Source organism: Neltuma alba, unplaced genomic scaffold (assembly GCF_004799145.2).
Source record: "Neltuma alba isolate B1F8T4 unplaced genomic scaffold, ASM479914v2 tig00012055_pilon, whole genome shotgun sequence".
Classification (NCBI taxonomy): Eukaryota; Viridiplantae; Streptophyta; class Magnoliopsida; order Fabales; family Fabaceae; genus Neltuma; species Neltuma alba.
This window is the reverse complement of record NW_021636619.1, coordinates 226,589-243,384: the sequence shown is the minus strand read 5'-3', so window position 1 is coordinate 243,384 and position 16,796 is coordinate 226,589. Positions and strand designations below refer to the sequence as shown.

The following is a 16,796-nucleotide window of genomic DNA, read 5'->3' as shown; positions in this document are numbered from 1 at the left end:
TATAAGATCCATTTCGTAGTGCAATTTATACTACAAAATATATCTTATATTTAGGACCAGAGGAGTATATACATACACATTACCTCCTATAAGAGCTAGTTAAGAATTGAGTTTAGTTTTAAATATAAAATTTTAATATTTATTTTGTCTCTCAAATTTATAATATATTTTTTTAAAACATCCCTATTGATTATAAGAGACTCCTATCTACGAAGAGATATTTCTAATGTATGATCAAAGAGGGTAATTTGGAAAAGTCAATATACATTACAATTAATCAGTTTAACTAATTTTTTTAATCTCTCCAAATTAATTATTTAATTATTATATTAAGCACTGGAGGTAGCTTATATATATAAATATATTCACCATATGTTAAAGACGCATTTTTGTGTCCTTTTCTGACTGAATATAAGGTGGAAATAACCACAAAAAAAAAAAGTAATTTCAGCGTCTATCATAAAGCCCAAACGCTATAATAATCATATAATAAAATTGAAAACATTGACAAGGTTTTGGGACATTGGTGGCACCAAACGAGAAAGAAAGACATAAATTTTTTCAAAAATTAAGAGAAAACCTCTGTATATATCGTCAATAAGTACACGTATTATTATATATAGCAGAGTAAATTACATAAAACTCTCTTAAACTTTGAATCGTGTGCAAATAATCTTCTTAATCTTTAAAACTTAATAACCAATCTTCAAAAACTTTCCATTTGTATGGATAAACTCCAAACATCGATTATGAACTCTTTTAAATTATATTTTTATGCATATATAATCCCAAAAGCTTTGAGTTATATGCATGTATATAACTCTTTAAACTTTCATATATGCAAAGGTAAGTTATGAGCAAAATTATTCTAGTAAGAGAATTAGCATAAATGTAATAGGAAAATTTACAGTGAGATGTTAAGTAAGTTACTTATGCATATATAAATATATATATATATAGTTGAGGGAAATTATAAATGTATGTGTGCATTTGTATCCGTTCAAAATAAAAAAAGAAATCAATAGTTAGAATGTTGCCGAGCCTTTGACCAAAAAAGAAATGAGAAAATTATAGCGAGGTCTCAGAAAAAATAATTATTAAAAAATTTTAATAAGTTAAAATTAGTTGTCATTTCTTACCTTGTAGCTTATCATTACAAGTTACTCACTTGTTATGAGACTTTTTTGTGAATATGTTCTTTTTATAAGACCTTATTACAATTCTTCGGGAAAAAAAGACTGAGCTAAAAACATTACTAAAAAAGTGTTTAGGTGAAAATAAAATCATAATTTTAGAAGTAATTTCACAGAATTTGAAATAAATATGTGAAAAAAAATTTGGTATTTTTTTTTTTTTAAGTTTCAGAAGCTCCCAAATAAGTCAACCCTTGGAATATAACAGAAACAGCACCACATACCCTACCCATGACGTGAAGGCATGTTTTCAACGTCCTCGCATTACGTGCTTCCATGATTCTCACTTCCCAGTTCCCACTTTATAATAATCCCTTCCCCTCTCTCCCTCCCTCCCTCTCTCTCTCTCTCTATATATATATAACATCACTAAGTTCAAAAACAAGAATTTCTAAGACACAAGACACTATCAATACGCGGCATGGACAAGGAGAACAACAGTGGCCGCCGCGACCCACGGACAGTGTTGCGATCCCCATCACCGTCGCCACGGCTTTGCCGGAGCAAAAGTGGGAGCAATTTATCATCCTTGACGACTACTCCAGAAAATAGCTCCCGCAGGTTTGGATCAAGTCAGAGATTCGTCAGCAACACGAACCGCTCAAAATCCACATCAAAAACAAGAAGAACTTGCAACAATGAAGACAGCACAACGAATCCCTCTTCTTCAAGCGCTTCGGCTCGGAAGTCCCAAGAGATCATCTCTAACAGAAATAACAGATCAGATGGAGTTGGATCTTCAAAGAGGATGACCGCGAAGTCTCCATCGGCATGGGCGTTATCGCCGGGGCGGTTTCTCGGATCTCCGGCGGCGTCATCGTCGTCTGAGACGCCGGGGAAAGTGAAGAGTAACAGCAATGGTGTGAGTAAGGTTTTGAGGTACTTCAGGCAAAAGAAAGTGTCATCGGTGCAAGAAGATGAGCATCACAGGTTTAGGATTTTGCATAACAGATTGTTGCAGTGGAGGTTTGTGAATGCAAGGGCCGAGTCTGCCATGGTTAATGTAAAGAAAGCTTCAGAGGTAAGTAATAAGTTTATTTAATTTTTATTGAGGGAAAAAAAGAGAGGCTAAATTGCACGACCTCCTTAATATAAGAGTTAAATAAAAAAAAATTAATTAAATTAGTTATTTATCACAAATTTGAGTTTATTTTTCTAAATTACTCTTTTTAATCATAATTACCTTTGGATAACAACCCTTTAACATATGTAATCAATAGAGATATTTAGAGAATAAATTACAAATTTCAAGGATAAAGTAGATTAAGATTTTATATTTTAAGACCAAATTCAATTTCTAACTAGTTTTTATATTAAACACTAGAGGGTAGTAGTTTTTTATTTCAACTATCATTTTCCTTATGCACCCTCGGGTTTTAGATATAGAAATTAGCTCACTTGCATATTAATGAAACTAGTTAAGTTAATTACTTATAAAAAATGATTTTTCTAACTAATATACGTTTCTTATTGGAATTACACATGATATTTTATAAAGATAAAGTGAATTGACTTCTTAATTTAAAACTAAACTAAACCTTTAATTTGAATATTTAAGACCAATGGGAGTATAAGTTAAAAGGCATATAATAATTGTATAGAGAAGTGTATAGTAATTATAATTTTTTAACTTGTTAGTTTGTTTTAAAAATAATATATATTAATACGTATAATCAGCCCATTATATAGTCACACTCAACCTTTTGAACTGACTTTAGCCGAAGTGGTCCCATTAGAAGTAGCATCCTTGTAATTTTTCTTATTTACTTCTGCTGAATTATAATTTAAAATAATTATACCATCAGCTCATAGGTTGGTTGAATTTAAAATTTATCAACATGCACTGCGGAGAGATTTATTTTATCTTCAACTCATCTAGAGTTTGATTTCTTTATTCATTGCAATATTAGTATATATATTGCCAATAGAGAAAAAAATAAAAAAGAAAAAGAGCTTGTACAGAAAGTCAGAGATAAAAGACTAAATAAATCTCATAAACATAATCTACGATGTACATAATATAAAACTCGGAAGATTCTTTGCATCAAAAAAAATATTGATGTTAATATATGCAAAATGCATTTTGGAATCTTGTATTAAAAAAATGCTTTTTGGAATCGAGCCAAACATATAGATAGTATTTGGTATGAAGCATTAAAAATAAGAGTTTGAGATTAAAATTGGGATTGAGAAAATAATATTTAGCATGAGAGATTGCTTATTACACGGGATTAGACAAACCTACGAAAGCAGGATTGGAGAATACCACATGTGGTATTCTCCAATCCCACATACATGGGTTTGTCTAACCCGTGTAACAAGCAATTTTTCATATTAAAAACTTTTTTAATGATTTTCTTTAATTGCAATCTTAACCCCTCTCTTTCATTTTCAATGCTTCGTACTAAACGGAACCATAATATTTTCTTCAATATAATACGAGGTCGACTTGTTTGAATAGTTTATCTTATTTATCAATCATCTCGATAATTAAAATTAAATATTTATTATAAATTATGCAATATTTTGGTTACAGAGGTACTGAGGGTGAAACTTAATTAGTTAAACTAGAATAATTTAAATAATAATTTACATATTGTCCATATTCATAAAACACTTTGATGACAACTTAGATACAGGTGCGCCCTCTTATTCAAATTCAATCCAGGCGAATTAATCAAACCAATAAATCAGTGAACCAATCTTCTAGCCGGTCCGGTCAATAGTCATGGACGCGTTGTTTGGATGGGATTTTATATGTTTTTGTTTTGAGTTTTAAAAAATAGGAGTCAGTTATATTTGTGTTTTGGTAACCATATTTTGTTGGATTATATGATGCTTATATGCAAATATTCTATTTACTTGTGGACTAGTGCATTTTTTTATTTAAATATCACTCATTTTAGAGTTATATATATTGTTATATATTTCAATTACATTATACTATTTTAGTCACAATTGAGTTGATCCCAGTTCAATCATGATAAGACCATTAAATCACTATCTCGACTAGTTTTAATGACTAGTCTAATTTTCAATACCTTGATGGTACAAAATTCTCCAATTTATATATTGTAGTAATTAATATTAATATTAATAATCAATTTAAAATTTATGAAATATTGATGCTTGTTATAAATTTTATATCGACATATTGAATTTTTCTTTTTCTTTTTTGATAAATTGACATATTGATTAATTATGAAGGAGGTTTCTTATATTATATATACATTGTGATAATTTCAGATGAATCTGTTCAATGTTTGCCTGAGGATCTTGATGCTAAGAAAGAGAATCTTAGAGAAGAAAAAGGAAAGGCAAAAGGTGAAGCATATCATGAAAATAAATCAACTCGTGAATCCACAAGTGTTTCTTCTGAATGAATGGGAAAAATTATTAGACAGAAAATATGAAGAACACATCAATAGATTGATCAGAAAGCTATCAGCTTTGTCCATTTGTTTGCCTTTCCTTGATATTAAGGTAAGCTCCCTCGCTTTTGCATCCATTCATTTGCCTTTTCTTGCATCATATAATATAAATTTCTCTTGAAAGTTTTCATTTAAAATTATTAGGCATCTGAATTTTTTTAACATAAATTTGCCCTGAAAATTTAAAAATATAATAATGTTGTTTTCTACTGTTAAAAATATTAACAGTCAATATCATTATTTTAATAGCTAATGCTATTTTTTAATGATGGGGGCAATATTACTACGATATTAAACTTATAGGACAAATTTGCACTAAAAAAAAGTTTCAGCACTTTTGAGTAAAAATTTTTGGGGTAAATTTGCACATTAACCCCTATATACATTGATGTCTTTTTTTTATTAAAAAAAAAGCATGCAAAAGTTTTAAAATTGATTTGAAGTGCATCAACTATGAAGTTTTAAGAAAATTCCCCTTTCCAATTCTCTGTTTCTGCATTGGGCCTGGTTTTATTTTTCAGGTCCAATTGTCTGCACTGTTAAGCATTTAAGAACCCAAAGATTACATTAATTTAATATTAATGAGATCAAAAACTAGAGAATACCAAAATAAGGACTAAAGATATTTTCAATGGCTTGACGAACTATTCCTTTATTTGCGACATTGTAAATTTGTAATCACTAATTTTCAAGTGAGATTTGTTTGTTTATGAAGGAAAAGAAAGTATTTAACTTGTTAAAGATAACATTACCTCTCATGGTTTGGTACTTCAATTTTCTTCTTATTAGCAATTTTGAGACTACTAATTTAAGATGAGATTCATCTATTTTTTTAAAAGATAATTTTCATAACTTCTTATAGTTTAATATTGATCTATCTAATAAGAAAAAGGAGACAATTCAAATCGTCAAATACATATATTTTTGTATAATTTAGAATATTTTTTAGTCATGTTGGACTTGAAACTAATTTCTATCAAGCTGAGAGCGTAAAAGTTAAAACTCTCCCAACAAGTATGCTTCTCGGAATTTGAATTTGTGTAATACTTTTATTTCCTAATTCACAATTTTTTTCTTAAACGTGATTAATTTAATCTTTTAATCTTTAAATGCTATTCTTCCTTTAAAAATGATGTTTACTGTCTGCTAAAAAAACACAAGACAAAAAGTCATGTTCTAATTCTAATGTTTTGTTTAATTGTTAATAAAAAATTATATAATTTGTATTTCTAAAAAAACAATAGTATACAATTATTCTGCATCTTTAAAATTATTTTCGATGTTCATCTTTAGTAATTCACATTATCCCTTGTGCATTCTTTTTCAGGCTGACGTGGCCTCTCTGCATGAAGCCATGAAAACAGCCTTAGAAATAATGGAGACCATTGATCCACTCATAAGAAAATATCAATCTCAGGTTTTCCCCCTTTAATATTTAATTTTTTTATTACACCTTTTAATATTTATTTTGATGTTTAAGTATCCTTAATAGCTTAATCAATGCTCAATTTTGTCCAAAAAAAGAAAAGAAAAGAATCAATACTCAATTATTTATAGGATAATATTTTTAAAATTACATATACTCATTATTTGGTTTTTGAATTTTAGAAATGGGTGACCGAATTATTGGGAAAAAATGTCTGAACTGGTAAATTTTGAAGTATTGAAAAATACATTATTTGGAGGATTATCGAATAAGGATAGCCTGATGTATTACCCTTAAAGTCTTTGACAAGTAACATGGTCATACTATTTTTTTTTAAAAAAATTTATATAATCAGTAGTTTTTAAATTAACATAAATTTTTAAGTTTCTTTCTTTTTGTCTGGCAAAAAAGTAGTGTTTTTTTAAATTTATATAATTAATAGTTTTTAAATTAACAAACAATGTTGATGGACTTTAGTTGAAGAATTAGTTTTTCACAGTATGACAAACTAAAATTTAAATCTTTATTGAGAGAGGTATTTATTTTTGGTACCAGACAGTATTTTGAACAAATGTGTTTAAGAAAAAATAGTTTCTAAATTAACAGAATTTTTCAAGTTTTTTATATTTATTATAAAAAGGAAATAAATTAATGGGATATTAAGATTTAAGTTATTCTCGCAGTCCGACCCAAAAAGTTTGAGAAAATAAAATTAATTATCAATATTTTTTTTAATTATAATATAATGATTAGAAAGATAATGTGATTAATAATATTATTAGATAAGAGTGCGATTAATTAATAATAATATTGTGTGGCAGGTTGATGGAATTCTTTATCAAGTAACAGAACTCAGCACCATATCGAAACAAGAAGAGGAGCACTTTCAGGAACTCTTGAGAATTATGCCCATCATTTCTACTTCAATGGTAAGCAATGGGAAAAACATTAAAATTTGATTAAATATACCAGTTCTAATTCCTAATATAAGAGTCAATTGACACATTTAAGTAGATTAAAAAAGTTTATTAAGTTAACTTTTTTTTAAAATATCTTTACTAATCATGTGTATTAATTAGAACTACCACTAGATGGAATTTTTAATATAAGTAACTACTATAAAGCCTACTTTAAAAAAATAGATAAATATGATAGGCAAAATAAATTAGGATTTTATATTTCAAACCAAATTGAATATCAAACTAGCTCTTATATTAAGAATTGGATGTAGTACTTTAATTAATTAGTATGCTTTTCTATACAAATTTTTAATTACTATAGAAAAAATTCTTATTTTTGTTATGAAAGACTAAATTACTCTATAATTGCAAGTAACGTTCTTGGGCTTTCAATTTTGTTTTTCTAACTCTAAGTAGCATCACTGTAATGATTTTGACATGTTAAAATCTGTTAAAATAATATACTTGTCATTTTAAAATTCAATCAGGTATATTTTTGTTATTTTCCCTGTAAAAAAAGAAATGAGAAACAAAAATATATTGATTTTCAATAAAATAAATAAGTCTTGTAATGATTTACGTTAAACCCTGTCAAAATCCCTTAATTTTGAAGCAAATATGAAAGAAAGATACAAATGTTATCTCCTCCTCCTTTTTTTTTTTTTTGGTTAGGAAAAGGAGAAAAGCGTGATGGTGCATCTTATCCAAACAAATATGGAGCTGAAACGTATCTGATGAATCATTTTTCTTTTTCTGGCCCAGAAACTTTTTTTTAAAAGTAGTTCTACTTTTCTTTTTGCGGTGATGTTAAATTGGTTGATGTGATTAGTGAATTAGTGAACTGTTTAAATTAAGTTTTAATAATATTTTCAAAGTAAATTTTAACTGTTTATTTTTTTTTTAATACCCACTTCTCACTAAGGTGAGGTTTAGAAGCCTCGTCCACCAATGAGACTGTGTTTGGGTGACACCCCAAACCACCCAAACTATGGTGGGGAATAAATCACCCAAACACCCACCCAAAAACTAAAAACATGGTTTTGACTCCAAAACCATGGATTTGGAAAAAAGCAAAATTTTTTTGCTTTTAGAGAAAAAAGGGAGAGTGTGAGAGCCTATAGGATATGTATCTTGTTATTTTTTTTATAAACATATTTTTTATAAACATATTTAATCTTATATTTTATAAATATATATACATATTAATTATTTATTAATTATATTATCTTATGTATTATTAATTATGTTAATAAAAAATATATTATTAACAATTTTATTCCTTCAAATTAAAATATATCATAAATTTATTTTTTCTGTAATTATTATATTAACTTATGTCTTTTTTTTTTAGTAATTTGTATATATAAAAAGTGCTTCTGATAACAATTATCCAAACACTCTCACTTCTCAAAATCACTTTTTCATAAAATCTATTCTTTCCAGAATCTATTCTCCAGAATCACTTTTTCAAACCGTGTGGCCCTCAAGTAGGCGCTCACATATGTTTCTTTTTCCCTCTTTTGCCAAACATTAATTGGTGAATTGTACTAGTGATTAATTATTGGTCACTCTTACAATGTTTCTTATATCCAAAGAAAATTTATGTCAGTTGAACAAAAAGATTTATGCAATATTGAATTAAATAAATATAGATAGTCAAAAAATATTAAATAAATATAATTTATTTATTTATCATTTATTAATAGCAATTTCTTAAATAATTTATTATCAATATAAAATTAAATAAGAACTGTCCCAGTAAAAATAGTTAAATAGACAAGTGAAAGCAAATATAAAATAGGGAAAATTAATCCATGGGTTGGTGTTTTGGACCACCGAATATCTTTTTCGTTTTTTTTTTTTCCACTCAGTGTTGGTTTCTTGGGTAAACAATATCTATTTTTTCCAAATTGCGCCCAGTGATGCTTTTGATGCTGATAGTGGTCTTGTTCGTCCTAAACGGGAGGACTAATAATCCTACCTCCTCTTTTGAATATAAAGAGTCAATTAGTAGATTTGTTTTGATCCCAAGTATAAAATTCAATATATTCTATCTCAAATTTATTTTTAAAAATTTTGCCTATCAATTGCACATTTAATGGAGTGGTTTTGTTTGAAAATTGTAGAAGCAGAGGATCTTACAAAAATCATTGAACAGTGGGAAATTATAGCGAAGTAAAATAAGAAAAAGGAAACCTATTTTTCAGATAGCTACTTTCTTTCAATTTTTAATTCGGTGTCCATAACTTTTTCCATTTTATTAAATCCTTTAAGCATTCCAAGTTAGCACCATTAGTGTCTATTGTTTAGGAAATGCATTGAAGGGCCAACTGAAGGATAGATGCAGTTAAAATAGAAAAGGAAGAGGGGAAAAGGAGGATGTGCACATGATGAAGATGGCGCCATTGATCATGTGCTAGGGTCTATTCCATTGAGTAAGGAGTTTGATCACTCTAAAATACCTCTCCAATATTTAATATATGACCTAATTGGGAATTTGATGTTAGTCTAATATTTAAGACTTATTTCACATATTTATCAATTTTTTTAAAATTAACCCTATTATTATTTTCCCAACAATAATTAAGTAGGAGGGAGAGGGAATTATTATGTTTTACATTAAGGATCGGAGAAGTAATAAGTATTTTTGTTCCATCTCACAAGAAGAAAGAGGCATTTTGTGCTCTATTCTTTGGTGTTTTCATGCTATGTGTGTTTTCTTTTTCTACGTGCGGGTGTTGTAGTTCTGAGTTCTTTTTTCTCTGTTCTAACTCGTTATTTGCTCTTATATTTTTTTGCTTGTAATTTTTTTAATTTTAGATACACTTAGGTTTAAATATGGGACGACATAAAGCTTTACAAACGGGGAGTGAGAATGAGAGTTTACATGATGTTTTGTCTATTGAGGAATTGAGGTAGTAGTTTTTTTAATGTATGGAAAAATCAGATTGAGTGTTTGGAGATACTTTTTGAATTTGGCCAAGTTGAAGATAACATGACTTTTTTTGGTAAAAACTAAGCCATGATTTTATAATGATTTTACGGCATACGAAATAAATATGTGAGAAGAGTTATGACCGAAAAATCATTCTTGTCTCATTTTAATTTTAATTTTTAAAAAAGTTTATACTTGTTATGGTCATACTCCTTTGCAGTTAAGGTCATATGCAATTGTGTAAACATCAACCGAAGTCTTAAAGTAATATATACTCACTCTAACCAGTCTAAAACATTAGAACTTGATGAAAAATTCCGCCGAAAGTTAAAAAAGAAAAAAGGAAAAAAAAAAAAAAAGAAATCTCTTCTTCCTATACCCATCCCTCACAATATTAAAAATGTTAAAAAAAAAATCCATTTTCAATATCATATTAAATTTCCATCTTTGCCTTTTGAGGCAAGACAATTTCATCATCCTCCCCACTGCCAATATCTTTATCACCACAATGTCCTAACACAATATTATCAAACATTTTCCTCTTTGGCTTGGCTTCTTGAAGCATCATCACAACATCTCTCATCGAAGGCCGATCTGCCGGATTCCGACTAGTACAAAGCAACGCGATTCTAAGTATCTGCTTCATCTCATCTCTTACCGGAGCACACCCAGCACCAACATTCTTGTCTAATATGTAATCAACCCCATTTTTAGTCTTGATCTTAGAGTTAACCCAGTCCACAATACTATTACCATCGCCAAACTCAGCATCGACAGATCTTCTCCCACACAAAATCTCCATTAACATCACTCCATAGCTATAAATATCACTCTTCTCATCAACTTGTAGGGTGTATGCGTATTCTGCAGAAGAAGTTAAACAAACAAAATGGCATTAGTAAATTAGAATAGAATGGGATACAAGTTGGCATTTACCACAATGGACTAAGTTAGGAGAAAGTCAACATCCTCATGATTCCAAAGTGGATGTGTGAATTGACAAGGCTATTGTTGGTGGGTCCCTTTGAATTTGTGAAGAACTTGGGCAAAAGCTATAGGTTTGTGAAAGTGAAAAGTGAAAGGAAAAAGAAAGGCTATATATATATATATATATATGCGTTCATGCGCAATAATACAACTATTCATGCACAAACAAAAGGAGCTTATGAGAAAAAAGTCACTGTGGCTAGAGATAGAGCTACACCAACCACAAACCACAGCACCTTAAAAATGGCAGTCACGCCTAGAATTTTTAAATCTGTTCTTATGCTGAACGTGTCCAGTGTTCACATTGTGCTCTATACCCAGCTAGCTCGGTCACCATCAAAACATGCTTTTGTGTGCATGTGAAAGTGAGTGAGTAGTAAGTTATCTGATATTGCCTGGTCAGTATCATAGGACATATCTAGCCACTTTATAAGAACTAATGAAAAATGGTTAGGTGATTACATTTGTTTGAAAATAAAAAGAAATTATGAATTTACCCATATTTAAAACCATGAATTACATCTTGTGAAACAACAACAAAAATAAAATAAAATTACGTCAAACTTATATAGAGGTCATCTTAAGAAAAATATAATTAATGCTCTACTTAATGACTAATAATAAAGACTATACATTTTTTAGAAAGTGCTTATTATAATAGGGAAAAAGTAATATCTCCCATATTTTTGTGTTTTTGTCTTCATATGACAAAATGAACCACACACTTACTGTCTACAGTGTCAAAAGGCCAGTTGCAAAGAACACAATTAAAAATAATAACAAAAAGGGTAGCTGAAACCAATTCTTTTTTATTTTAAATTTAAATATTTCACGTGGTAAAGATAGGCAAATGCCAAAACTAGAACTTGCTATATTAATGCCTCATATAATGATGATGATAAGTATGTATCTATAATTCTTGGGTCATTTCCTCGAAAACCTAGCTATTTCTTTTGTTCCTTTTCCCCCTAAATTCTGTAATACAAGTCCTTTTGCTTTCAAATCCACTTTTCTCCCAATTCAAAAAATTTTATTTTGTGCCGTCAAGTTTGAAGTTATAAATGAAATAATACAAACCGCCCATTTCATTTCATCATTAGCTATAGATCTTCCAAGCCCCACAAGAAGACCTTGTTTTGAAATAGTTATATTATATATATATATATATATATATATATATGAAGTGTCGTGCAAATCATATACAAGTCATTGGATTCTTTTTCACATCTCTTGTATGGTAATTGGGGGGGGGTTTGCATTTTTCACTTAGAAAGTGTAAATTTAATTTAAAAAATTATTTTTTTATTTTAAGAGGAACATAATATGAATAAATTTACCAACTAACACTTGAAAAATAAATATTTAAATTAAAAAATAAAAATAAATATTTATATCTAAGTCTTACCGGGAGCAATGTAGCCATATGATCCAGCAATGACAGACATGGATTCATCACTCTCAATCAACTTGGCCACTCCAAAATCCGCCACTCTAGCTTCCATCCCAGCATCCAACAAAATATTACTCGGTTTAAGATCTCGATGTACGATCACTGGGTTACAATCATGATGAAGATAACAGATCCCTTGTGCCACCCCTAGTGCTATGTTATACCTTGTCAACCAATCACCAACCACATTCTTGCCATGCAATAAGTCTTCTAAATTCCCATTGGGCATATACTCATAGAGCAGCATGGTGTTCTCCTTGTTGCTGCAACACCCTAATAATCTCACTATGTTCCTGTGCCTCACGTTCCCTAGCACTTCCACTTCAGCTAGCACCCCTCTCCTCCGTCGGATGCTATTAGAGGTCTCCTTTTGTTGACCCCATAGCTTTTTAACGGCTACGATATCGCCACTTGGCATCTCCACTTTGAACACTGTTCCAGTGGATCCCATTCCTATGATTTTGTTCGAGGCTGTCATGCACTCTACAATGTCATCTGCGGTAAAATTCAACCGTTGGAACGCGGTTAATTTCCACGGTCCAATTTCGCGGTTGTTCATGAACGGACGGCCGTGATGAGATCGGAAGCATCGGGTTCCGGCGACTAGCACGAACAATGCAACTGCCACCGCCGCTGCAACGATCCACATAACTGCGCCGGTGGTTCTCTTCGGATGGTAATTTTGTTCCTCCGTTGCAGGAGAGCGAGTGTCCATAGCGCAGGGCTTTGCGAGGAGGCCGCCACAGAGGCCATCGTTGCCGGAGAAGGAGGAGGGATTTAGGTTCGGGAAGATTGAACCGGCGGAAGGAATCGGTCCGGTGAGGGAATTGAAGGAGACGTTGAAGTTCTCGAGCGTAGTGCAGTTGTTGAAACCGGAGGGTATGGTGCCGGACAGAAAATTGTGCGACAGGTCAACGTCAGTGATTGAGGGTAAAACGGAGATTTCCCAAGGGATGATACCAGAAAGCGAGTTACGACTCAGATTCAACACAATAAGCCTCTCGCAGTTCTCAATGCTCCATGGAATGCTCCCATTGATAAAATTCCCCTGCAATTCGATTCTGTAAATGTTCTTGCAACCTACGAAGTCTGGAATCTGACCGTTAATTTTCGATGAACTCGCCGAGAAAAGCAGTAAATTCCTAGCGTTCCAAATATTGCTTGGAAGTTGATTTTCGAATGAATTTCCAGAGAGATTCAAGTGTTGCAATGTTGGAGCATCTCCGAAATCTTCTGGAATTCGACCCGTGAAGTTGTTGTTGCTCATATCGGCGAAGGCGAGATTGGGAAGAAGGCCAAAACCACCAGGGATGGATCCATTGAGCCGATTATTTTGGATTCGAAGCCTTACCAGTGAAGTGCAATTAGTGAGTGATTCTGGAAAAGCTCCTTCAAATTCGTTATCAAAGAGAATGAGCTTGATAAGCTTGCTTCCATTGCAAACATTTGGTGGGATTAAACCTGAGAGTGAATTCGTGGAAACGTCAAATTTATAGAGTAATCCATTGGAGCCAAGGGTTTGTGGGAGAATCCCAGAAAGCGAATTGTTCCATAGAAGCAGAGTATCGAGTTTTGGAAGATCTCCGATCCCTTGTGGTATCTCTCCTGTTAACTTGTTGTTCATCAAGCTCAAAACGGTTAGTTCCTTCAACATTGAAATTTCCTCAGGAATTGGCCCACTGAGTTTATTATCTGACAAATCAAGTGCATTGAGACTTTTCAAATTGCCCACGCTTGATGGGATCTCACCCACTAACCGATTCTTGTACAGCAACAATGTCTCCAGCATAGTCATGTTTCCCAAATCATGAATCAGAGAGCCAGAAATATTAGAAGAAGCAATATCCAAGTATTTCAGACTTGATAATAATGCAAATTCTTCAGGTAATCCTCCAGAAAACTGGTTGTACCCAATTTCAAGACGTTCCAATTCTGATAAGAACCCTAACTGAAATGGTATTGGACCTCCAAGAGATTCCAGCAAGATAAAGGAACTTCAATCTTGGTAAATTCCCATAACCTGAAGGAATTGTACCGTTAAAGTAGCTCCCACCAAGATTCAACTTCTCAAGAAACCGAAGCCTCATGAATTCTGAAGGCAGAGGACCAACAAAGTTATTGCTATAAGCATTGAACACTCTCAAGAACTTGAGCCTCGAAATCCCAGGTGGGAAAGTTGAATTGAAGAAGTTGTGATTGATATCCAGAGTTCTGAGCTCAGCAAGTTCAAAAATCACAGGTGGGAAAATCCCAGTGAAGCTATTCCAGCTAAGATTCAAGTGGTTCAAGGTAGTCAAGTAACGGATTTGAGGAGAAATGGAACCAGAGAGATTACGCTGAGAAAGGTCAATGTGATGATCTGAGAAGTCCGTGCGTGGCACGTGATACCTGACCACGAACACCAAATAGGTGGTAGGTCTTGGGAATTGTTAGAGGAAGCAGAATAGTTCCAGTCATGGAGAGTATTGTGAGGGTCAATGAGGGAAGACTTTAGAGAAAGCAAAGAGATGATGGCAGATGGTGTAGCAGAGTAAACCAGAAGCTGTATCTGACAGAAGAAAAAGAAGAAGAAGAATGTGAGAGGGAAAAGAGGAGAAGAAGGGTGTCTCATGGCAGCTAGTGTTGAAGAAGAAGAAGAAGAAGAAGAGGGTTTGAGGATGAGGATGAAGAGGAAGGTGGCGTTTGGAGAGGCAGATTTAAAAGGAGAAAGGAGGAATTGAATTGATGATGATGATGAGGAAGAAGAAGAGAAGTGCTTTTTGAGTGTGCTGCTGGTAGCAGAGGAGTTTCATGATGACGAGTTTGCTTCAGTGCGTTTTGTTGTTGGTGGACATGAATGAGTGAAACACACAGAATCACAAGGCCTCTCTTCTAGCTCCTATTTCTACAACCACTCTTCCATATATTACATGCATACCTAAAAATTTAATTTAACTTTTTTCTTAAAGTTAATTTAGCTTACATATTATGTTTTCTTTTTATATAAATGAAATATTTTCCTGGGAAAAAATATTTTGTCATTAATGTCTGAATATACTCTCTTCAATCCTGGCTCTTATAAGCCACCAAGTGAGGTATTAATTATATTTTTAATATTTTTCTAATTAAAATTTAATGTAATTTTATTTTTTTTGGCTTCTCAAAATATAATTTATAGATTTAAATATGGGTAAATTTCAAAAAAAAAAAATTTCAAATGAAATTCGACTTAAGGAAGTAAGTTTCTTTTTTATCTTTTCCTTAATTAAATAGAATTTATCATTGTTAGGTAAAGATTGGAAGTATGAGTACATTTAAATGAAGTTGAGATTAGTTGGAAGGATAATATTATAAACATCTTAGTGATTCGTTATCTGAACTATAAAAGAAAAATGTTAGCAGCAATAGGTAAAAACTAAATAGTTTACCAACTAATGAGGCATATTATGTTGTTACCAAAGAAACTAACTCATAATATTCTGAGTACATTATTCTTTTTACTTTTTCCCTTAAAATAATTAAATTATCAATTCAGTCCTATATTTTTTTTTTGTAATTTTTGTGTCCTCTCTAAAATTTAAGAGAGAATTACAATGAGGTCTCAAAAAAAAAATTACAAAAGAAGTATCAGAAGTTATTATTTCTTACTCTAGAACATGTCATTACATGTTACTTACATTGTTATTAAAACTTTTTAGTAATTATTTTTTCTTCCTTAAGATCTCATTGTAATTCTTTCAAAATTTAACTCTCAGTTTGATCTTTCCGTGAGTATTCTTTTTAAACTTTTTTCCTTTTATTTATATTTGTCCATCTAATAATAATAAAGTTGAAAGAATCAAATATCTCAAGCTGGAATCTAAAAAATTGAAAATAACTGGAAAACTAAAAATTGGGGATTAATTAAAATTAAAATTCAAAAGAATACACAAATTTAAATAATTATTTATAAAATTGTTCTCATTCCACTTTTCCTTTGTCATACATAGAATTACACCTATGGCCGGCATTGCAATGCATACACTTTTTTTTTTCTTTCAATTTTCTGGGAATTCTTTTCTGCTTTTCTTTTGGTCCCACTTTTCATCATTCCCTTGTCCTTTATGTGACACTAGAGTATATAAATATAAATATAAATATATTTATATATAACACATATATGTGTAACCACTAGCCAGTGACAAGGTGGGTCTCGGAGGATCCAAGAAAGTTATATCCAAATTCCACCAAACCATAACTTCAGTTCCTTTTCCTATATTTTCCCCCCTTATTTAATAAGTTCATAAATCCATACAAGTAGCTCTTTATTCTTTGTGTATTTTTTTTAAATTTTGAATTATTTTATTCATTTATTTATTTTAGTGTTGCTGACTTGTTGGCTGATGTTTGATGATATTGCTGGGTTGTTTGATATTATCGAACCTAAATAGATATCA

The 16,796-nt window shown here is 31.1% G+C and overlaps 1 protein-coding gene and 1 pseudogene across 1 annotated transcript; one reads left to right on the top strand and one right to left on the bottom strand.

The window, feature by feature from the left end:
* Positions 1-1,614: 1,614 nt before the first annotated feature.
* Positions 1,615-7,009, top strand: LOC114721682 (QWRF motif-containing protein 7-like). Its single transcript, XM_028907530.1, has 3 exons — positions 1,615-2,214; positions 5,952-6,041; positions 6,872-7,009. The coding sequence occupies exons 1-3, from the start codon at positions 1,615-1,617 to the stop codon at positions 7,007-7,009; spliced, it is 828 nt and encodes a 275-aa protein (XP_028763363.1).
* A 3,221-nt stretch (positions 7,010-10,230) lies between these two features.
* On the bottom strand, positions 10,231-15,259 carry LOC114721671 (leucine-rich repeat receptor-like protein kinase TDR; annotated as a pseudogene).
* Between the last annotated feature and the right edge of the window lie 1,537 nt (positions 15,260-16,796).